The sequence below is a fragment of the Bufo gargarizans genome, chromosome 1 (assembly GCF_014858855.1).
Source record: "Bufo gargarizans isolate SCDJY-AF-19 chromosome 1, ASM1485885v1, whole genome shotgun sequence".
Lineage (NCBI taxonomy): Eukaryota > Metazoa > Chordata > Amphibia > Anura > Bufonidae > Bufo > Bufo gargarizans.
In genome coordinates, this window is record NC_058080.1 from 377273354 (window position 1) to 377298206 (window position 24853).

The 24853-nt window shown below is 44.7% G+C and overlaps 1 protein-coding gene across 3 annotated transcripts in view; it reads left to right on the top strand.

The window, feature by feature from the left end:
• Positions 1–24853, top strand: part of LOC122920499 (muscle, skeletal receptor tyrosine protein kinase-like) — a 252908-nt gene that overhangs the window by 187984 nt on the left and 40071 nt on the right. For all 3 annotated transcript variants that reach the window (XM_044270061.1, XM_044270041.1, XM_044270050.1), the window contains one exon: positions 4905–4993. In XM_044270061.1, the coding sequence (XP_044125996.1) occupies positions 4905–4993 (89 nt within the window). The remainder of the gene's footprint in view (positions 1–4904; positions 4994–24853) is intronic.

A 24853-nucleotide genomic window follows, 5' to 3' on the forward strand; every position in this document is an offset into this window, starting at 1 on the left:
ATCATGTTATTAAAGTTGTAGAATCGAAGCCCGAAGTTATTCACTTAGGTCTAGCGCAACTTCAGAATTAACAAATTTTTCCTCGCCGAAGCACATACATTTTAATGCTATATGGAGACAGCACAGCATTAAATGCACACTACAGCCTTAAAATGAAGATTAGTAATGAATTGGGTTCGGATCTTGGTTCCGAAGCTCGATTCACTTACCCCTTTTGCGACTTTTTGCATTTTTACACACTCACTCCAGTTTTGTAATGTGGGTGGAAAATCGGATGTGGTCAGCTATGTTAATGAGTTTGACTCCAGATTTATCATTGAGACTTTTTTTAAAAGTCACAAAAAAAAAATCGCAATCTCACTCCAATTAGGAGGATGGAGTAGGAGAACTGGAGTAGCGTTTGTAGACAAAAGTGTTAGGTTTGAGGATAAGACAAATTTATCAGACATGTGACATTTGATAAATGTAGAATAAGGTAAGTCAATGCAGACTCAAATATTCCTCTCATCATAAATTCCCCCCATTGTCTTTTCATATGCAATAATTGGGCATGTAGATGTCTTGTCCAACTCAAACCTCTCCTAAGAGCCAGAGTAGGCAGCCTCTGAATAAGAGCAGCTCCTGCAGTGGCACACAGCCTGTTCAAGTGTTATAGAATAACTACACGGTTAGGTTTCTGCAATTTTTTTAAGACAAAACCAGGGGTGAATTTAAAAAGAGAAGTAGAATTAGTCCTTTATACTTTCTTTATACAGGCTTCTAGTCAAAAGGGTCAATTAAAATATTTTTGTATAAAAATGAAACATTTGAAAGTGTATCAAAAATACTAACTACTCCATATAATATTGTCTCTCCATCGTCAGGCCACACAGTGGAATGTAAGTGGTGCTAAAGTAGCAGTAGTGGCACTACTCACTATATTAGCAGCAATTTGAGAGCTTACGTTAGTCACAGACTTCCTGTTGCATTAATCTCTGATCAATTTAATATCATTTATATATTTAAAGGGGTTGTCCCAGGAAAATGTTCTACATTTTTCAAACCAGCACCTGGATCTGAATGCTTTTGTTATTGCAAGTAATTAAAAATGTAGCATAGCCACTGAGTTAGGCCTCATGCACACGACAGTATTTTTTCACGGTCCGCAAAACGGGGTTCCGTTGTTCCGTGATCCGTGTCCGTTTTTTCTTCAGTGTGTCTTCCTTGATTTTTGGAGGATCACCAGACATGAAAAGTGGAAAAAGTCAAGTTTGCCTTGAAAATGATAGAAAAAAAACGGACACGGAACACGGACGCGAATGACAATCTTGTGTGCCTCCGTGTTTTTTCACGGACCCATTGACTTGAATGGGTCCGCAAACCGTTGTCCGTCAAAAAAATATTTTTTTGACAGACTGGAAACACGGATCACGGACGCAGATGACAAACGGTGCATTCTCAGAGTTTTCAACTGACCCATTGAAAGTCAATGGGTCCACAGAAAATCACGGAAAACGGAACAACGGACACGGAGCCCTTATTCAATAAAATCTATCTACTGCATATATCGCCACCTGATGTTCTTTTCCTCATGTCTCTGTCCACCTCACTAAGGTGGACACACATAGTCGGTTTCATCCTTCAACTGCCACAGCCATATCTTTTGTTAGAAGCTGTGACAGTTACAGGACATGCCCCGTGTAATGAAATCCGAGGTAATAGACAGATAGATATATAGATTTTCATATTTTATAGATTGTATAGCAGTGGCTGTTGATCTATTAAGTAAATGCAAATTGTACCTCCAGGTGCCAGCCAGTCTGAAAACTAGGTGAGACACTCTACCTTCTCAGAGGAAGCTCTATTTAACACTGGCCTGCTAATTACAAGCCATTTGGGCACACTAATGAAGACCTGGAAGGGAGATATTAAAAATGCGGAGCAACCCCAGACATGTTGTCTGCTAGACCATTTAATAACTCCGACCTCATGGCACCCACAGCCTCAGAACCCTAATAATTGTGTTCAGCCTGAAATGGGCTTCGGGCAGAGTCTATGCGCGCCATACTGGACAGGAGGCATTTCTCTGTATTTAGGATCTGGCCTTCTGGAATTCATAACTTGACCGGGAGGAAGCGGCTCAGATTATGGGATCATACCTGTACCCGCAGTCCCTGTCATACGGCTAGGAATCACTGTGATTCATATTGCGACATCGGACAGCCTTGTGGAAAGGTGGGGCAAAAACCTGAATAATATCAGATGGCCCAGAAGGCTGGACCGAAAGGAGGGAGGTTCCCTCACAGCCCACCCCTCGGCTGAGGGGGGATAGAAATGGGTGTTTGGGAACAGGTAAGGGTCAGCCATTTTGGGGATCCACATCGTTTGGAGTGACTGCCCGTATCCTCAGCTGTCCCCACAGCCGGAATATAACTGCTGCATCTCAGTAAGCCAATATTTTGCATTTTATCCCTTTTATTTTATCTGTTTTACTGCATTGTTATTGTATGTATATTTGTATCTTTTATCTGACACTTTCTTTTTGTATTGCACTGCACTATTGTATATTACATTTAAAAATTGAATATCTAGGGTCGGGTAAATTTAATAAAAATGGTCTTTCTCCCTAAAATATTATATGTCCTTCAAAATGCCCCAGTCAAGTTGTCGCAGGATACCTTTAGATTGCTTGATAGGTTAATGGGAGATTTCCTTTGGAAAGGTAAGATTCCCAGAATAAAGAGAGAGATACTTCAGCTCCCAGTGAGAGAAGGTGGACTCGCAGTTCCGAACTGGTTTTTCTACTATATAATTACACAATATGCTCAAATAAAGAGTAGTTTGGATGGGTTGGTGGGTAGTCAGGTAGTAAATAGATTGGGATGGAAAGAAGAATGGAACTTTTTAGAGGTGTTGGAATCGGGTACACTGGGGAGAAATAATATAGGAAATAGAGTTTTAAATTTAATGGAATATGTATGGGTGGAGATTAAAAAAATACTAGAGATTAAAGGGTTTTTGCAATATACACCTATATGGAAAAATATTAACCTTAAGGAATTGCAGGGGATCAAAATGTATATAGACTGGGAGAAAAATGGGATGAAATACTTAAACCAGATATTCGAACAGGGTAAATTGAAAGACTTTAATACAATGGTTAGAGAGTTTGGTATACCGCATAAGGACATATACAAATACTTTCAGCTTAGGAATGCATTGAGGTCAGTTATGCAAGAGGATAAATATAAGATGGAAAGATCTGAGTTATTACACAAATTTACTAATCTGGGTGAAAGAAGAGGAATAACGGCAAAAAGATATAAGATACTGATGGGGGGAAAAAAGAAACGGGTTACAATATTAGCTAGGAAAAAATGGGAGAATGAACTCGAATTCTTTACGGAAGAAAAATGGAATGATGCATTAAAGAATTATTCTCGAGTCTCAAACAGGGGTTCACATAAGATTTCACAATTTTTTGTGGTTCATAGGTTGCATAGATCCCCATGGATATTGAAAAGAATGGGCGTTAGAGCTTCGGATGATTGTCTTAAATGTGGGGGAGAGAGAGCTGACTTAATGCATTGCTTTTGGAGATGCCCCAGATTGTTTAGATATTGGACAGAAATAACAGACACTATATATCGAATTCTGAAGGTTCAAAGAGGACCCGATGACGTGTATTCTGGGGGCAACCGAACATCTGGGTCTAAACAGAGATATAAGTATGGTTCTTAGTAAGGTTTTATTTCAAGCTAGACTTTTAATACTTAAGAAATGGGTAGGGGTTGACCCTCCAACAGTTCGGCAGTGGAGAAAAGCAGTAGAGGACTTGATTAAAGAAGAACGGGTGATGGAGGGCCATAGTAGAAAAGGAAAAACTATGGATGAAATATGGAAGATCTGGTTACTTTAGGGCTGGATAGACAGGTTTTTTTTGTTTTTTTTTTTGTATTGCACGTCTCCCTCTCCCTCCCCCCCCCCCCCCTATGGGAGGTGGGAGGGTGGGAAATTTGGGGGAAAAAAATATATATTTGGGTATGTATAAAATAAGATTGGAATGTTTTTCTTTTCTTTTTTTTTTCTTCCCATCTTTTTCCGATGCCTCAAAAAATATAAATTTTTTCCCTAATCCATAGAGGATGATTTTCGGGAAGATGGCAATAAAAAGATATTTATAAAAGGGAAGGGGAGGAAGGAGGGGAGAAGAAAAATAGGGAAAGGAAAAATAAATATTGCTATACATTGTCAGTATAAATAGTACCATACAATGTCATTATAAATAGTGATATATTTGGGTGGGGGCGGGGGGGTGGTAGGGGTAAAATGTCATTGTGAAGTACTATTGCAATGACCCGTTGGACGGTCTGATACTGTATATTTAATGTGTTTTGTATAATAATAAAGAAATATTTAAAATTAAAAAAGTTTAAATAACAAAAAAAAAAATAAAAAAATTGAATATCTGAGTACAGGCCCCTATTGCCTTATAGTATAGGTGGTGGCAGCTATTGTGATAGAACATATTGGGGTGTTAGAATCTAGGGGAGTAAGTTAGCATAATTCCGTCATCTAGAATAGGTGGGTGGGAATTTCTGTGGTAACTTGATGAGCTCACTAGTATAATTCACCCCAGTGACGTGACCTATTGAGTAGGGATCAAGACCCCCCCCCCCCCCCCCAATCTGCCAGCCTGAAATAAATCTAGCAGAGCAAATGAAGCAATGAATGGTTGGAGCTCTGGATCCATGTGAGGTACAGGGATGGTTCTAGCTTTGTTAGAAATAGATTGTCGTACTGTATGATGTCGGATTTTTTTTACAGCAATCATGGCATAACCCCTTTACTTGTAACATAGTGGATGAATAATTTATCATTTGAAAAACTGAAAGTAATATTTAAGAAAATCCTATCTATTCCAGAAATATGTTATAAAGGCAACGGACGACATTACCAAGGGACTGTCAACACAACAACATCAGAAATCTCTTGTCAAAAATGGAGTCAACAGGTAATGTAAAACTGACATTGTAATAAATATTACATTATACAGTCCAGGAAAGAGTGGGTCAACTTGTGATACGAATATTTGCTGAATTTTTCCTTGCTGCTCTCGGGAGTAATGTCAGGTTTCAAACATGTTATGTTAAAATGGGAAAAGGCTAATAAAATAAATTCTTATTCAGCTGAGACCTTTGAAAAGTATTTACTATTCCATTCAGGCACCTGTATTTTCCTCTGCCAAACCAGAGCCAGATCTCCAAATGCTTTATTTGGTTTTAAAATGAGAAACTTGAGATATAAACAAAATTTCTTCAAGGACTGTGAGAACAGAGAAATCTGTAGAAACAGCAGGTCTAGCTTTAGTTTGTTAAAACACTTTTTGAAGAAAATGTATTATATTTTCAGGAAGAAAATTTTGCTTTAAGTTGATTAAAGGGTTTGTCCAGGTCTAATGTTTTTGTGTAAACTGCAAAATGCTTGTTCAGAGGCAGTATTTTGTCTAGTACCATTCAAGTGAATGGGGATGAGTAGCAATTCCAGATAAAACCCATGTCCAAGACTAATAACTATATGGTCATATAGATTATTTAGTGCTGCTCGGCTGCTTCTGTAGGTCCGGCCGCCTGGGGCAGGCGCTTATTCCCAGCTTGCCCTTTTCAGAGACAATTCCCTTAGTGTGTGGAAGAGAAAGTAAAGGGCAATATGAAGTTAAAAGGGTGTTCAGGTACAAAACGTGCCAAAAGTTGTGCTCACCGTTTCGTGTTGTGCTTACGTAGGCACAACACTTGTGAGGGCAAAGGGTCAGTGCTGCTGGTATCGTTCAATCCTCGTAAATGGAGTAGCCAAGTCTCCAGAGGAGTGATGTGAAATAAAATCCCCTTAATCCCCTTAATGTAGACATTTTTATTATATACAGTACAGACCAAAAGTTTGGACACACCTTCTCATTCAAAGAGTTTTCTTTATTTTCATGACTATGAAAATTGTAGATTCACACTGAAGGCATCAAAACTATGAATTAACACATGTGGAATTATATACATAACAAAAAAGTGTGAAACAACTGAAAATATGTCATATTCTAGGTTCTTCAAAGTAGCCACCTTTTGCTTTGATTACTGCTTTGCACACTCTTGGCATTCTCTTGATGAGCTTCAAGAGGTAGTCACCTGAAATGGTTTTTACTTCACAGGTGTGCCCTGTCAGGTTTAATAAGTGGGATTTCTTGCCTTATAATGGGGGTTGGGACCATCAGTTGCGTTGTGGAAAAGTCAGGTGGATACACAGCTGATAGTCCTACTGAATAGACTGTTAGAATTTGTATTATGGCAAGAAAAAAGCATCTAAGAAAAACGAGTGGCCATCATTACTTTAAGAAATGAAGGTCAGTCAGTCTGAAAAATTGGGAAAGCTTTGAAAGTGTCCCCAAGTGCAGTCACAAAAACCATCAAGCGCTACAAAGAAACTGGCTCACATGCGGACCGCCCCAGGAAAGGAAGACCAAGAGTCACCTCTGCTGCGGAGGATAAGTTTATCCGAGTCACCAGCCTCAGAAATCACAGGTTAACAGCAGCTCAGATTAGAGACCAGGTCAATGCCACACAGAGTTCTAGCAGCAGACTGTCACCACCAGACATCTGAGAAGCTCTGACAGATGCCTTTCAGAACCTCCTCCTTGAGCTTCCTTTGTTTTGGTTTTCAGTTCCTCATCTCGTTAGCCTCTCTCAGCTGTCATGTAGTTGGACTGATTGCATCCCTTTAAATTCCTCCCCATAATGCATTAGTGTGCGGTTTATACAACTTCCTGGAGTGTGTGTGCATGCTGATCCTATTTCCCAGTCTTCTACAAGATAAGTGTTGTACATTCATTTGTGATTTTCTGTTTGCTGGATCCCAGGTGACCCTGACTCCCTCCGTGTCTAGTGTAGGGAGCCGAGGGTCGTGTCCCCTCACTATTATAGGGTGTTTAGGTGTTATACAGTCGAGGTATGAGGATTTGCGATCATCTACCATTGGGATTTTCGCATAGGCTGAGCAGTCAGGGAGAGTGCCAGGTCTGATGCAGGGGTCTCCCTTTTTGTTCCTTAGTTTTGGATCCAGTGAGTCATATATTCATTTTGTGTTGTCTTGTTTCCTGTACACCTTCCGTGACATTATAAACCGCCAAAACCGTCTCAAGCATGGATCCGGTTTCACTTTTGACTGAACGCTTCCAGGGTCTTTCATGGAGGTAGCTGATCTCCGTAAGACTCTTTCTCAGTTTCAAGTGACCAGTTCAGCTTGCGTTCATGGAGTTTGTTCTGAGCCTAAGATCTCGCTCCCAGATACGTTCTCCGGCGGTTGTGAGAATTTTGTGCGTTTTAGAGAGGCTTGCAAACTCCATTTTCGCCTTCTTCCCCATTCCTCTGGTGATGAGGAACGGAGGGTGGGGATCATTATATCGCTGCTCAGGGGTAACGCTCAGTCGTGGGCCTTTTCGCTGCCGGTGGGGGCACGGCCCCTCCGTTCAGTGGATGAATTCTTTTTAGCCCTGGGTCAGATATAGGATGATCCAGATCGTATTGCTTTGACTGAGTCTAGACTACGTCTGTTATGCCAGGGTAAACAATCCGCAGAGATATACTGCTCAGAATTTCGGAGATGGGCAGCTGATACTGGTTGGAATGATGCTGCACTCCGAAGTCAATTTTGCCATGGTCTTTCAGAGGGATTGAAAGATGCATTTGCCTTTCATGAGAGGCCTATCTCCTTGGACTCTGCTATGTCTCAGGCCGTTCGTATTGACAGGCGTCTTAGAGAGAGAGGAGAGATCACTCCTTCCTGTCATACTCTATCCCAGGACAGTGCAGCGGTCTCATTCTGTGCGCAGGGGTCTCAGTCGCTGTCAGCCCCTTCTGAGCAGTAGTGATGAGCGGGAGGTGCCATATTCGATTTCGCGATATTTCGCGAATATTCGAATGAATATTCGTGTTATATTCGTCGAAATCGAATATTCGTAATTATTTCAATTATCGCGAATAATATACGATTTTTTTTTTTCGCGTATTGCGATTATTTATCTTGATAGTATAAGGCAACGTTCCTATGCTAATTGACTATGGCTAGGCTAATATGTCTATTTTACGAAATTTTGTGATTTGCTCTAACTTCGTCTCTTAGAATATTACGAATATTCTAAAAGACGAAGTTAGAGCAATATTACGAAATTTCGTAAAATACACATATAGATTGTAATTTAGCTAATATAGTGCTATAATCCCTTTTTTTTCCTCTAATTTTTTTTTGCCTCTTCTGAACTTAAGTTTTGTAAAATATGTACACTATTAAAAAATATTACTATAGCAGTATATTAGCTTAAATACAATCTATGTGTATTTTACGAAATTTCGTAATATTGCTCTAACTTCGTCTTTTAGAATATTCGTAATATTCTAAAAGACGAAGTTAGAGCAATATTAAGAACATTTGCAAAAGTCGAAATTGCGATGCGAGTAATATAACACTAAATAATCGCATGAAGATTTCAACTTAGCACTGCTATATTCCATATTCTAGCCTAGTATGGAATATAGCAGTGCTAACTTAGCACAGCTATGTTCCATATTAGGCTAGAATATGGAATATAGCAGTGCTAAATTGAAATCTTCATGCGATTATTTCGTGTTATATTACTCGCATCGCAATTTGCGAAATTTCGTAAAATACACATATAGATTAGATTGTAATTTAGCTAATATGGAATATAGCAGTAAGTTGAAAACGCCACTGACTGGAGCAGCCAGGAAGCCAGGAATCCATAGGACAGGTAAGAACAACTTTAGAGAAGTGGGAAAGAAAAAAATATAATAATAAAAAAAAAAATATGAATATTCGAATTCGCGAATATATAGAACGATATTCTAAATATTCGCGAAATCTCGAAATTGCGATATTCGAGAAAAAAATTTGCAATTCGAATATTCGCGCTCAACACTACTGAGCAGGAGCCCATGCAGCTGGGGTGGATTGCCTCTGACAATAGAAGATTCAGCCCGCATGGGAAGGTTTGTTTTTGTTGTGGAGGTAGAAATTATTTGGCAAATGTTTGTCCCTCTAGGAGATTCAGGCAGTTTTTTGGGAGTAATAAAGAAACAAAAAGGAAAAAATCTTTTAAAAAATGTTGCATCTGTTACTATTGGCAGGGTTGAGGCGGAAATTGAAGGTTTTCCGTTTGCTTGTAGTTCCCGTTTTGTCCTGCCTGCCAGGGTGGCGCTAGAGAGCAAGAACATTTTTTGTGAGATTTTTGTAAATAGTGGAGCAGCTGTCAATCTCATTGATAATCAATTTGCGATAACTCATGGTTTCCAGGTATGCACTTTGGGAAAGGATATTCCTGTTTTTGCTATTGATTCTGCTCCACTTTCTCAGAAATCATTAAAGGGCATAGTTCACAATATCCGCTTAATTGTGAGTGATGCTCATGTTGAGGATGTGTCATGTTTCTTCCTTAGCGGATTGACTACTCCTCTTGTGTTGGGGCTACCCTGGCTCACTAAACATAACCCCACCATTGATTGGCAAGCGAGGCAAATAAATGGTTGGAGTGACTTTTGCAGAGAGAATTGCCTCACGACATCTGTTTCTGAGGTTTCTACTAAGACTGTACCATCTTTTCTCTCTGAATTTTCGGATGTCTTCTCTGAGAGTGGAGTTCAGGATTTGCCCCCGCACAGGGAGTACGATTACCCTATTAATCTCATCCCAGGCGTCAAGCTGCCTAAATCTCGTTCATACAATCTTTCCCAACCTGAAAGGGTCGCTATGCGTGCTTATATCTCTGAGAGTCTGAGAAAAGGACACATACGACCCTCGAAGTCACCTGTTGCCGCTGGTTTTTTCTTTGTTAAGAAAAAAGATGGTTCTTTAAGACCTTGTCTGGATTTCAGGGAGCTGAACAGTATCACTATTCGTGACCCTTATCCGCTTCCTCTGTTTAACCAGACCTGTTTAACCAGATTGTTGGGGCTAAAGTCTTTTCCAAATTAGATCTAAGAGGGGCATACAACCTGGTCAGGGTCAGAGAAGGAGACGAATGGAAGACGGCCTTCAATACCCCTGAGGGCCATTTTGAGAATTTGGTTATGCCTTTTGGTTTGATGAATGCCCCAGCCGTTTTTCAGCATTTCGTGAACAGCATTTTTTATCATTTAATGGGAAAATTTGTATTAGTGTATTTGGATGACATTTAGATTTTTTCTCCTGATTTCAAAACTCATAAGGAACACTTACGTCAGGTCTTGCTCATCCTGCGCCAGAATAAATTATACGCGAAACTGGAAAAATGTGTGTTTGCGGTTCCAGAAATTCAATTTCTGGGGTTTCTTCTCTCCGCTTCTGGTTTTCGCATGGACCCCGAGAAGGTCCGCGCTGTGCTTGAGTGGGAGCTTCCTGAGAATCAGAAGGCGCTGATGCGTTTTTTGGGCTTTGCCAATTATTACAGGAAGTTTATTTTGAATTATTCCTCTGTTGTTAAACCACTCACTGATATGACCAGAAAGGGGGTAGATTTTTCTTCCTGGTCAGTAGAGGCGCGTAAGGCCTTTTCTAATATCAAGGAGAGTTTTGCTTCCGCTCCCATCTTGGTACAACCTGATATTTCTCTACCCTTCATAGTTGAGGTTGATGCTTCTGAGGTGGGTGTGGGTGCGGTCTTGTCTCAGGGTTCCTCTCCTGCCAAATGGCGACAGTGTGCCTTTTTCTCGAAGAAACTCTCCTCCGCAGGGAGAAATTACAATGTGGGAGATAGGGAGTTGTTGGCCATCAAGTTGGCTTTTGAGGAATGGCGCCATTGGCTAGAGGGAGCCAGACACCCTATTACCGTGTTTACTGACCATAAAAATCTGGCCTACTTGGAATCAGCCAAGCGTCTGAACCCGAGACAGGCCAGATGGTCTTTGTTCTTTTCAAGGTTTAATTTTGTTGTCATGTTCCGCCCTGGGGTTAAGAATGTGAAGGCAGATGCCCTGTCACGTTTTTTTCCGGGAGGTGGGAATTTTGAAGACCCGGGTCCCATTTTGGCTGAAGGTGTGGTGGTCTCTGCTCTTTATCCTGAATTGGAGGCAGAGGTGCAGGTAGCCCAGTCAGAGGCTCCTGATCTTTGTCCTCCTGGAAGGTTGTTTGTGCCTCTCACTTTAAGACACAAGATTTTTAAGGAACACCACGATACTGTCCTTGCTGGGCAGCCGGGGGCAAGAGCCACAGTGTATCTCATCGCTCGGAGATTCTGGTGGCCTGCGCTTCGTAAGTCGGTTGAGGGTTTTGTGGCAGCCTGCGAGACTTGCGCTCGTGCCAAAGTCCCTCATTCACGGCCTTCAGGTCCTCTCCTTCCCTTACCCATTCCTTCCCGTCCTTGGACACATCTGTCCATGGACTTCATAACGGACCTGCCTCGTTCCTCGGGGAAGACTGTGATTCTGGTGGTGGTGGACCGTTTTAGCAAAATGGTGCATTTCATCCCTTTTCCTAGCTTGCCCAATGCTAAGACGCTGGCGCAGGCATTTATTGATCACATTGTCAAATTGCATGGTATTCCTTCAGACATAGTCTCTGATAGGGGCACGCAGCTTTCTATTCTCGCTTGGGGGTTCGGTTGTCATTCTCTTCTGCTTTCCACCCGCAGTCGAATGGCCAGACAGAGCGCGTCAATCAGAATCTGGAGACATATCTGCGCTGTTTTGTGGCGGAGAATCAGGAGGATTGGTGTTCTTTTTTGTCCCTTGCTGAGTTTGCTTTAAATAACCGTCGTCAGGAGTCCTCTGATAAGTCACCATTTTTTGGTGCATATGGGTTTCATCCGCAGTTTGGGACATTCTCGGGAGAGGGGTCTTCTGGTTTACCTGATGAGGACAGATTCTCCTCGTCTTTGTCATCTATTTGGCAAAAGATTCAGGATAATCTAAAGAGCATGAGTGAGAGATTTAAGCGTGTGGCAGATAAGAGACGTGTGCTTGGTCCGGACCTGAATGTTGGTGATCTGGTGTGGTTGTCTACCAAGAATATCAAATTGAAGGTTCCCTCCTGGAAGTTGGGTCCTAAGTTTATTGGGCCTTACAAAATCCTGTCTGTCATCAATCCTGTTGCCTATCGTCTTGATCTTCCTCAGACTTGGAAGATCCATAATGTTTTTCATAAGTCCTTATTAAAATCTTATGTTCAACCCATTGTACCCTCGCCTTTGCCTCCTCCTCCGATTATGGTTGATGGTAATCTTGAATTTCAGGTCTCTAGGATTGTGGATTCTCGTGTTGTCCGCGGTTCTTTCCAGTACCTCGTTCATTGGGAGGGTTATTGTCCTGAGGAGAGGATGTGGGTCCCAGTGACGGACATTAAGGCCACTCGTCTCATCAGGGCTTTCCATAGGTCCCATCCTGAGAAGGTGGGCTCTGAGTGTCTGGAGTCCACTCGTAGGGGGAGGGGTACTGTCACCACCAGACATCTGAGAAGCTCTGACAGATGCCTTTCAGAACCTCCTCCTTGAGCTTCCCTTTTTTTGAATTTCAGTTCCTTATCTCGTTAGCCTCTCTCAGCTGTCATGTAGTTGGACTGATTGCATCCCTTTAAATTCCTCCCCATAATGCATTAGTGTGCGGTTTATACAACTTCCTGGAGTGTGTGTGCATGCTGATCCTATTTCCCAGTCTTCTACAAGATAAGTGTTGTACATTCATTTGTGATTTTCTGTTTTCTGGATCCCAGGTGACCCTGACTCCCTCCGTGTCTAGTGTAGGGAGCCGGTGGTCGTGTCCCCTCACTATTATAGGGTGTTCAGGTGTTATACAGTCGAGGTACGAGGATATGCGATCATCTACCATTGGGATTTTTGCATAGGCTGAGCAGTCAGAGAGAGTGCCAGGTCTGATGCAGGGGTCTCCCTTTTTGTTCCTTAGTTTTGGATCCAGTGAGTCATATATTCATTTTGTGTTGTCTTGTTTCCTGTACACCTTCCGTGACACAGACACATCTCTATAACAACTGTTAAGAGGAGACTGTGTGAATCAGGCCTTCATGGTAGAATATCTGCTAGGAAACCACTGCTAAGGACAGGCAACAAGCAAAAGAGACTTGTTTGGGTTAAAGAACACAAGGAATGGACATTAGACCTGTGGAAATCTGTGCTATGGTCTGATGAGTCCAAATTTGAGATCTTTGGTTCCAACCACCGTGTCTTTGTGCGACGCAGAAAAGGTGAACAGATGGACTCTACATGCCTGGTTCCCACCGTGAAGCATGGAGGAGGAGGTGTGATGGTGTGGGGGTGCTTTGCTGGTGACACTGTTGGGGATTTATTCAAAATTGAAGGCATACTGAACCAGCATGGCTACCACAGCATCTTGCAGCGGCATGCTATTCCATCCGGTTTGCGTTTAGTTGGACCATCAGTTATTTTTCAACAGGATAATGACCCCAAACACACCTCCAGGCTGTGTAAGGGCTATTTGACCATGAAGGAGAGTGATGGGGTGCTGCGCCAGATGACCTGGCCTCCACAGTCACCGGACCTGAACACAATCGAGATGGTTTGGGGTGAGCTGGACCGCAGAGTGAAGGCAAAAGGGCCAATAAGTGCTAAGCATCTCTGGGAACTCCTTCAAGACTGTTGGAAGACCATTTCAGGTGACTACCTCTTGAAGTTCATCAAGAGAATGCCAAGAGTGTGCAAAGCAGTAATCAAAGCAAAAGGTGGCTACTTTAAAGAACCTAGAATATGACATATTTTCAGTTGTTTCACACTTTTTTGTTATGTATATAATAATGTATAGGTGTGTCCAAACTTTTGGCCTGTACTGTGTATATGTATATATATATGAAGAAATAAAAATAAAGAAATAAAAAAGCAATGGCAGCACCGTCCTCAATGCAAGCTGGTGGGTGCAGCAGGCCCAATGTGGATCACTCCAAAAATACAAAAATGGAAAAATGGGCAGCACTCCAAAGAGTAAAATGTAAGAAAACTTTATTTACCCCAGTGGGAAATGCGCGACGTTTCGGCTCCGAATCAGAACCTTTCTCAAGCCTTGAGAAAGGTTCTGATTCGGAGCCGAAACGTCGCGCATTTCCCACTGGGGTAAATAAAGTTTTCTTACATTTTACTCTTTGGAGTGCTGCCCATTTTTCCATTTTTGGATATATATATATATATATATTTTTTTTTTTATCCTATAAGGGCATTTTAACTTTTTCAATATTGTGTCTATGCAATGTCATAATTTTTATGACAGTACATTGCTGCCTGTGCATATACCATACATGGGCATCTGTTAGGCAATACTTTAGGTACTCCCTGACATTAATTACAGTGTCCTACAGGTAAGTTTATGCCTGTTTTGTTGGATTATGCAGAATGCCAGACCAAACAGGGGAATTATATGTGAGGCCACGGTGTGACTGTCCTCAGGATTTAAACTGGAGATGTGGATCCCGGAAGCTGTGTTCTACACCTAATTGCAAAGGTGCCTGGGAAGCCTTTAAGTACGGCCGTTTGCTATCCTTTGACTTCAATAAAATATACTAGTCCCCTTGAATACTTGCTGTTTGCAGCTCATCACTGGTCACCCCGGAGGAGCGAGCTATAGAAATAGATGTCTCACCTCTAGGGTGAATCTTGTAGGCTTTAACCCTGGACTGTGGAGCCAACAGGGAGAGAGCAGAGAGGCAGGAGGCCTCCCTCCAGCAGGCAGCTACATCATGGCTGCTCACTGACTAGACTTCAGGAAAAGAACCCCCCTAACTAGGCCTGAGCTAAGCTATATATACTCTGTAACACTGCCCCATCTAGTGGAGAAACTACTGTAGTGCGCACTAACCTGGCCTGTATAAAGGATCTTGCATATAAAATCGCATAGTGACATGGGAGAATATGACATGAGATGAAGTACAGCATACAGGCATAATATATGACAATAAAACACAATCAAACTAGTTTAAGGTGCCTACGATCACGAGTGGGACACTGCAATTACAACCTGGAAATAAATGCAATTAAGCTTTTATTCTAATGCCAGGAACAGTAAATAGAAAGAATAGAAAAAAAAAAAGAAAAGAATTGTGTGTGTAGAACAGGGACAAGCAGGAAAGCTGTCAGCCATGGAGTGAGAAGAGAGGATCTGCGGCTGGCTGTGCCTGGTAGCGGAACTGCAGCTGCTGCAAACTTCAAAAGCAGCTACCTATTAGGAAATCTTTTAATTTTTTTTCCCAATTTTCACAGAAATCCCTTTTTTCATCAATCTAGCATAGCATATAGAATTCTAGTGAAAACTCTGTGTCAGGTAATCTCACATAAGAGATTGAGAATTAAATATTATAGCTAAATCAATTTCTAAAAGTCGCAGCATAAGTTCGACACCAGCCTGCCAGCCAATGATCAGCGCTGGCAGGTTGGGGACTTTTAAAAAATCAAATCAGAAGCCATTTAACACACTATATTTATAAATATAATGTGTTAAATGGCTTCTGTGCTCTCTGCTGGTTGCTTTTCGTCGGTTGGTCCCAGCAGAGGAGCACAGATCACTAAGTGCACAAAACACTACACATTTAGACCCAGATCGCCCCCATCACCCCAATTAACCCCTTGATCACCCCTGTCAATCACTAGTGAAAGGGAAAAAAGTGATCAGTGTAAACTGTCACTTTTTTTTTTTACCAGTATTGACGGTTAGGTTTTAGGTAAGCTAAGGCCCCTTTGGTAGGTAGTTAGCGTTGGTTAGCGCCCAGCCCACTGCCCCGCAGTCACTGATTCGCTGATTAACGTATCGCTAATCAGCATTGGTACTTTTATAGTATCTGTAAGTAGAGTTGAGCGAACACCTGGATGTTCGGGTTCGAGAAGTTCGGCCGAACTCGACCCGAACTTCGCCCCGAACCCCATTGAAGTCAATGGGGACCCAAACCTTTCGGCACTAAAAAGGCTGTAAAATAGCCCAGGAAAGGGCTAGAGGCAGCAACATGTAGGTAAATCCCCAGCAACATGTAGGTAAATCCCCAGCAACATGTAGGTAAATCCCCTGCAAACAAATGTGGATAGGGAAATGTATTAAAATAAAAATAAAATAAATTAAAATTAACCAATGTCAATTGGAGAGAGGTCTCATGGCAGAGAATCAGGCTTTATGTCACCCACCACTGGAACAGGCCACTGTCAGATATTTAGGCCCCGGCACCCAGACAGAGGAGAGGGGTCCCATAGCAGAGATTCAGGCTTCATGTCATAGCAGAGAATCAGGCTTCAGGTCACCCAACACTGGAACAGGCCACTGTCAGATATTTAGGCCCCGGCACCCAGACAGAGGAGAGAGGTCCCATTGCAGAGAATCAGGCTTCATGTCATAGCGGAGAATCAGGCTTCACGTCACCCACCACAGAAACAGGCCATTGTCAGATATTTAGGCCCCGGCACCCAGACAGAGGAGAGAGTTCCCATAGCAAAGAATCAGGCTTCATGTCATAGCAGAGAATCAGGCTTCATGTCATAGCAGAGAATCAGGCTTCACGTCACCCACCACTGGAACAGGCCATTGTCAGATATTTAGGCCCCGGCACCCAGACAGGGGAGAGAGGTCCCATTGCAGAGAATCAGGCTTCATGTCATAGCAGAGATTCAGGCTTCACGTCACCCACCACTGGAACAGGCCATTGTCAGATATTTAGGCCCCGGCACCCAGACAGAGGAGAGAGGTCCCATTGCAGAGAATCAGGCTTCATGTCATAGCAGAGAATCAGGCTTAACGTCACCCACCACTGGAACAGGCCACTGTCAGATATTTTTAGGCCCCGGCACCCAGACAGAGGAGAGAGGTCCCATAGCAGAGAATCAGGCTTCATGTCATAGCAGAGAATCAGGCTTCATGTCATAGCAGAGAATCAGGCTTCATGTCACCCAACACTGGAACAGGCCACTGTCAGATATTTTTAGGCCCCGGCACCCAGACAGAGGAGAGAGGTCCCATAGCAGAGATTCAGGCTTCATGTCATAGCAGAGAATCAGGCTTCTTGTCGCCCAACACTGGAACAGGCCACTGTCAGATATTTTTAGTCCCCGGCACCCAGACAGAGGAGAGGTTCATTCAACTTTGGGTTGCCCCGCAATATAATGGTAAAATGAAAATAAAAAAAGGATTGAATGAGGAAGTGCCCTGGAGTAAAATAATATATGGTTAAGGGGAGGTAGTTATAAATGTCTAATCTGCATAAGGGATGGACAGGTCCTGTGGGATCCATGCTTGGTTCATTTTTATGAACGTCAGCTTGTCCACATTGGCTGTAGACAGGCGGCTGCGTTTGTTTGTAATGACGCCCCCTGCCATGCTGAATACACGTTCAGACAAAACGCTGGCCGCCGGGCAGGCCAGCACCTCCAAGGCATAAAAGGCTAGCTCTGGCCACGTGGACAATTTGGAGACCCAGAAGTTGAATGGGGCCGAACCATCAGTCAGTACGTGGAGAGGTGTGCACACGTACTGTTCCACCATGTTAGTGAAATGTTGCCTCCTGCTAACATGTTCCGTATCAGGTGGTGGTGCAGTTAGCTGTGGCGTGGTAACAAAACTTTTCCACATCTCTGCCATGCTAACCCTGCCCTCAGAGGAGCTGGCCGTGACACAGCTGCGTTGGTGACCTCTTGCTCCTCCTCTGCCTTCGCCTTTGGCTTCCACTTGTTCCCCCTGTGACATTTGGGAATGCTCTTAGTAGCGCATCTACCAACGTGCGCTTGAACTCGCGCATCTTCCTATCACGCTCCAGTGCAGGAAGTAAGGTGGGCACATTGTCTTTGTAACGGGGATTCAGCAGGGTGGCAACCAAGTAGTCCGCACACGTTAAAATGTGGGCAACTCTGCTGTCGTTGCACAGGCACTGCAGCATAAAGTCGCTCATGTGTGCCAGGCTGCCCAGAGGTAAGGACAAACTGTCCTCTGTGGGAGGCGTATCGTCACCGTCCTGCGTTTCCCCCCAGCCACGCAAAAGTGATGGGCCCGAGCTGCGTTGGGTGACACCCCGCTGTGAACATGCTTCATCCTCATCAACCTCCTGCTCATCCTCGTCCTCCTCGTCCTCCAGTAGTGGGCCCTGGCTGGCCACATTTGTACCTGGCCTCTGCTGTTGCAAAAAACCTCCCTCTGAGTCACTTCTAAGAGACTGGCCTGAAAGTGCTAAAAATGACCCCTCTTCCTCCTCCTCCTCCTCCTCCTCCTCCTCCTCCTCCTCCTGGGCCACCTCCTCTTCCATCATCGCCCTAAGTGTTTTCTCAAGGAGACATAGAAGTGGTATTGTAACGCTGATAACGGCGTCATCGCCACTGGCCATGTTGGTGGAGTACTCGAAACAGAGCAAAAGGGCACACAGGTCTCGCATGGAGGCCCAGTCATTGGTGGTGAAGTGGTGCTGTTCCGCAGTGCGACTGACCCGTGCGTGCTGCAGCTGAAACTCCACTATGGCCTGCTGCTGCTCGCACAGTCTGTCGAGCATGTGCAAGGTGGAGTTCCACCTGGTGGGCACGTCGCATATGAGGCGGTGAGCGGGAAGGCCGAAGTTACGCTGTAGCGCAGACAGGCGAGCAGCGGCAGGATGTGAACGCCGGAAGCGCGCACCGACGGCCCGCACTTTATGCAGCAGCTCTGACATGTCGGGGTAGTTGTGAATGAACTTCTGCACCACCAAATTCAGCACATGCGACAGGCAAGGGATGTGCGTCAAACCGGCTAGTCCCAGAGCTGCAACGAGATTTCGCCCATTATCGCACACCACCAGGCCGGGCTTGAGGCTCACCGGCAGCAACTACTCGTCGGTCTGTTGTTCAATACCCCGCCACAACTCCTGTGCGGTGTGGGGCCTGTCCCCCAAACATATGAGTTTCAGAATGGCCTGCTGACGTTTACCCCGGGCTGTGCTGAAGTTGGTGGTGAAGGTGTGTGGCTGACTGGATGAGCAGGTGGAAGAAGAGGAGGAGGAAGCCGAGTAGGAGGAGGAGGCTACAGGAGGCAAAGAATGTTGCCCTGCGATCCTTGGCGGCGGAAGGACGTGCGCCAAACAGCTCTCCGCCTGGGGCCCAGCTGCCACTACATTTACCCAGTGTGCAGTTAGGGAGATATAGCGTCCCTGGCCGTGCTTACTGGTCCACGTATCTGTGGTTAGGTGGACCTTGCCACAGATGGCGTTGCGCAGTGCACACTTGATTTTATCGGATACTTGGTTGTGCAGGGAAGGCACGGCTCTCTTGGAGAAGTAGTGGCGGCTGGGAACAACATACTGTGGGACAGCAAGCGACATGAGCTGTTTGAAGCTGTCTGTGTCCACCAGCCTAAATGACAGCATTTCATAGGCCAGTAGTTTAGAAATGCTGGCATTCAGGGCCAGGGATCGAGGGTGGCTAGGTGGGAATTTACGCTTTCTCTCAAATGTTTGTGAGATGGAGAGCTGAACGCTGCCGTGTGACATGGTTGAGATGCTTGGTGACAGAGGTGGTGGTGTTGGTGGTACATCCTCTGTTTGCTGGGCGGCAGGTGCCAACGTTCCTCCAGAGGCGGAGGAAGAGGCCGAGGCGGCAGCAGCAGAAGAGGCCGAGGCGGCAGCAGCAGAAGAGGTAGCAGGGGGAGCCTGAGTGACTTCCTTGTTTTTAAGGTGTTTACTCCACTGCAGTTCATGCTTTGCATGCAGGTGCCTGGTCATACAGGTTGTGCTAAGGTTCAGAACGTTAATGCCTCGCTTCAGGCTCTGATGGCACAGCGTGCAAACCACTCGGGTCTTGTCATCAGCACATTGTTTGAAGAACTGCCACGCTAGGGAACTCCTTAAAGCTGCCTTTGGGGTGCTCGGTCCCAGATGGCGGCGGTCAGTAGCAGGCGGAGTCTCTTGGCGGCGGGTGTTCTGCTTTTGCCCACTGCTCCCTCTTTTGCTACGCTGTAGGCTCGGTCTCACCACTGCCTCTTCCTCTGAACTCTAAAAGTCAGTGGCACGACCTTCATTCCATGTGGGGTCTAGGACCTCATCGTCCCCTGCATCGTCTTCCACCCAGTTTTCCTCCCTGACCTCCTGTTCAGTCTGCACACTGCAAAAAGACGCAGCAGTTGGCACCTGTGTTTCATCATCAGAGACGTGCTGAGGTGGTATTCCCATGTCCTCATCATCAGGAAACATAAGTGGTTGTGCGTCAGTGCATTCTCTGTCTTCCACCGCTGGGGAAGGGCTAGGTGGATGCCCTTGGGAAACCCTGCCAGCAGAGTCTTCAAACAGCATAAGAGACTGCTGCATAACTTGAGGCTCAGACAGTTTCCCTGATATGCATGGGGGTGATGTGACAGACTGATGGGCTTGGTTTTCAGGCGCCATCTGTGAGCTTTCTGCAAAAGACTGGGTGGGAGATAATGTGAACGGGCTGGATCCACTGTCGGCCACCCAATTGACTAATGCCTGTACCTGCTCAGTGTCTACTGGGACCTGGGGTAGTTGGTACACTAGGACGTGTGGCTGTGGCAGAACGGCCATGTCCTCTCCCAGAACCAGAGGGTCCACTAACACCACCACGACCATGTCCGCGTCCGCGTCCCTTACTAGATGTTTTCCTTATTGTTACCGTTCACAACAATAAGAAAAAAATTATTTGGCCCAATGTATTGAATTCAAATTCAGGCCTATTTTTTTACAGGCACCTAACACTATCTGGCTATCTATTTAGGTACCGTATTACACTAATACAGGCACAGCAGTAACCACAGATTTAGCTGAATATAAATTGTAGGCCTAGTATTTAGGCCCTGGATGACAGGTATACTTTTACCGACAGAATTAGACTTGGAAATGCACAGTAGCGTGTGAAGTTATTGAGGATGACCCTATCAGCACCTTCAATGTAATATACCCTTTTATAGATAGTTTTAAACTTGGCCTGCTACAGCAGGAAACCACTGATTTGGGGAATTGCTAATTTGGGAATTGTATTTCAACCCAGAAAAAATATATATCCTTTGCCAGACAGCAGACGTATTACAATTGGCTAGCCACAGCTGAAACACCAGATTTAGGGTACTGCTATTTTGGCAATTGTATTTCACCCCTCAATAAAATAGTAAGCACAGCCAAGCCCCTCATATAGGATATAGCAAAAAAAATAAACACACTATTGGTTAAATGTACTTGGTGGCAGCTTGTGCTGGCGCACCACAAGACACAAAATGGCCGCCGATCACCCCAGAAAAAAGTGATAGAAAAAAGTGATAGAAAAACGCTCTGGGCAGCCTAAAAACAGTGAGCATTTAAATAGCAGAGGTTGAATGATTCACAGCTGTAGATCGATCACTTCATTAAGTGTTTTGGAAGAGTAAATCCCTGCCTAATCTCGCCCTAACAGCAGCAGCTGCATCCTATCCCTACACTGATCAGAGCAGAGTGACGTGCGGCGCTACGTGACTCCAGCTTAAATAGAGGCTGGGTCACATGCTGCACTGGCCAATCACAGCCATGCCAGTAGTAGGCATGACTGTGATGGCCTCTTGGGGCAAGTAGTATGACGCTTGTTGATTGGCTGCTTTGCAGCCTTTCAAAAAGCGCCAAGAAAGCACCGAACCCGAACTCAGACTTTTACGAAAATGTTCGGGTTCGAGTCCGTGTCACGAACACCCCCTATACAGTTCGGGTTCCCTCATCCCTATCTGTAAGTGATCAGAACTGATCACAGTCAGATCTATAAATAGTATTAGTGTCACCTTAGTTTGCCCTCCACCCAAAACGCAGTGTTTGCCCGATCAGGCCAGATCGGTCGCCCACATGTGCGTTAACCCACGCCCGCCCCGCCGCAGTGACAAAATTTTATTTATTTTTTTATCAATCACTTTTTAATCAGTTTTAATTTTTTTTTATCAATCGCAGCAGCTTCCTTTACTTCGCTAGCCTCCCATTTGTAAGACAGGCTTGCTTTTTTTCTTGGGTAGTCTCAGGGAATACCCCCTAAATTTAGTTGACCAAATGGCAAGTAAGGGGTATTCTTCTGAAGAGGTCTACAGGCTTCTGACCCAGTCGGATGAGGAATGGGAACCCTCATCTGGCGAATCCACCGGGTCAGAATACGAACCTGTAGAAAGCAGTGGCAGTCTGACCCAAAGTTCGGACGATGAGGTTGAGGTCTCTGATACCACCAGGCGTACCTGGCCCTGTGTTGCTAGACCACAGGTTGCGCAGGATACGCTTCAAGGGAAGCAGAGTGGGGCTGACGCTGTCGGATTACGTGGTGAGTCATACACCAGCAGCGCAGCCCATCCTGGACCTAGTACCAGCACTGCCAGAGAACATGGTAAAGTGGCGAGCACCAGAAGGGCAGTTGAAGCTGGTACGGTGGCACATGCAGTAGTTCCCCCATCGCAGCCACCGCACAGACAGGCCTGTAGAGCCCCTAGAGTCCCTGAGGTGCTGGCAAACCCTGATTGTCAGCCTCCATCTTCAGCCGCACCAGTAGCTCCCCCTTTCACCGCCCAGTCTGGAGTTCGGGTTGAGACAGCTCAGATCGGATCGGCACTGGGGTTTTTTGAGCTGTTCTTTACTGCGGAGCTCTTTGACTTAGTCGTGGCAGAAACAAACAGGTATGCCACTCAATTTATAGCTGCTAAGTTGGGAAGCTTTTATGCCCAGTCTTTCCGGTGGAAACCCGTCCAAGTTTCCGAATTTAAAACTTTTCTGGGCCTTCTCCTTAACATGGGCCTGACAAAAAAGCATGAATTGCGGTCATATTGGTCCACGAACCCAATTCATCACATGCCCATGTTCTTTGCTGCCATGTCCAGGACACGATTTGAGACCATCCTGCGTTTCTTGCACTTTAGTGACAACAGCACCTCTCGTCCCAGAGGCCACCCAGCTTTTGACCGGCTCCACAAAATTCGGCCCCTCATAGACCACTTTAACACCAAATTTGCAGATTTGTATACCCCTGAGCAAAACATCTGCATAGACGAGTCCCTTGTACATTTTACCGGGTGCCTTGGCTTCAAACAATACATCCCAAGCAAGCGCGCCCAGTATGGGGTCAAATTGTATAAGCTCTGTGAAAGGGCCACAGGCTATACGCACAAATTTTATGTCTATGAGGGAAAAGATCAGACCCTGGAGCCGGTCAGTTGCCCTGACTACCTGGGGAGCAGTGGGAAGACAGTCTGGGACTTAGTGTCACCCTTATTTGGCAAGGGGTACCATCTTTATGTGGACAATTTCTACACAAGTGTATACCTCTTCAAGCATTTGTTTCTAGAACAGATTGGCTGCTGTGGCACCGCACAACCTAGTCGCTGGGGCTTCCCCCAACGGCTCGTTACCACCCGTCTTGCAAGGTGGGAGAGGGCTGCCTTGTGTAACGAAGAACTGCTTGCGGTGAAATGGAGAGACAAGCGTGATGTTTATATGCTCTCCTCCATTCACGCAGACACGACAATACAAATTAAACGAGCAACTAGAGTCATTGAAAAGCCCCTCTTGGTCAACGACTATAATTTGCTCATCGGAGGGGTGGACTTCAATGACCAGATGTTGGCTCCTCTTTTACTCTCCCGCAGGACCAGAATCTGGTATAAGAAGGTGTCTGTATACCTAATTCAATTGGCGATGTACAATAGTTTTGTTCTCTACCGTAAGGCATAGAGAACACGATCCTTCCTAAAATTTCAGGAAGAGATCATCGAGAACCTCCTGTATCCAGGAGGTTCCGTGGCCCCAACCACCAGTGTAGTGAGCCATCTACACGAGCGACATTTCCCCAATGTCGTTGCTGGTACCTCAACCCAAGCGTCACCCCGAAAAAGATGTTGTGTCTGTAGCAGGAGTGAAATAAGGCGTGACACCCGCTATTTCTGTCCTGACTGCCCTGACCACCCTGCCCTATGCTTAGGGGAGTGTTTCCGGAAGTACCACACACAGTTACACTTAGTATAGGGATACCTCTCCTTTCACCTGGGACAAAGTGCATAATGTACTTTGCCACATCTCTGGGCGCTTTGCGCTTTGCACATTGTCCCATGGGGAAGGAGAGGTTTGTCCTATAAAAGTAAAAAAATAAAAAAATAAATCACACGTAAGCAAAAAAGGTAATGTACCAAAAGTTCAATAAAGTTTATAAAAGTTAATGTTCTGTTCAAATGTTATATAAAGTTAATGTTAATAAATTTATTTTGTTGCGTTATTTTTATTTTTTTACTTTCTAGGGGGACCAACCGATCGACCAGCTGCAGCACTGTTGTGCATTCTGACAGAAGCATGGCGCTGCTGTCAGATTACACAAAAGTCGGGGTATGCGGCGCTGCATGACGAGATTTCTCCTCTGCAGTAAAAAATATATGTTTCCCGAGGCTTATAAGCTGAAGGGCGGTGTTCATATTGTTTGGCAAACACTTTGTATATAAAAAAAATAAAAATTCCGGCAATAATTTATTCATCCACATCGATTGATGTGAATGGAGAAATCGGGTTTGCCAGGGCATACGGGCTGAGTGAGTTTGGATGTTGGGCGGAGCTCCTATGTCCTGGCAGACGCCTTTCCCCTCCTTTTTATTTTGCACATTTTTTGACAGATTTTTTCATCCACATTGATCGATGCGAATGAAGAAATCTGTGCCGTTAATTTTTTCTTTCAGCCTATAGGCTGAACGGGAAAAAAAAATCTCATTACCCGTATGCTCAATATAAGGAGAATAGCAGAAACTCCTACTGATGGCCATACATGTAATGATTGTGGAGACCCTCAAATGCCAGGGCAGTACAAACACCCCACAAATGACCCCATTTTGGAAAGAAGACACCCCAAGGTATTCGCTGAGGGGCATATTGAGTCCATGAAAGATTGAACTTTTTGTCCCAAGTT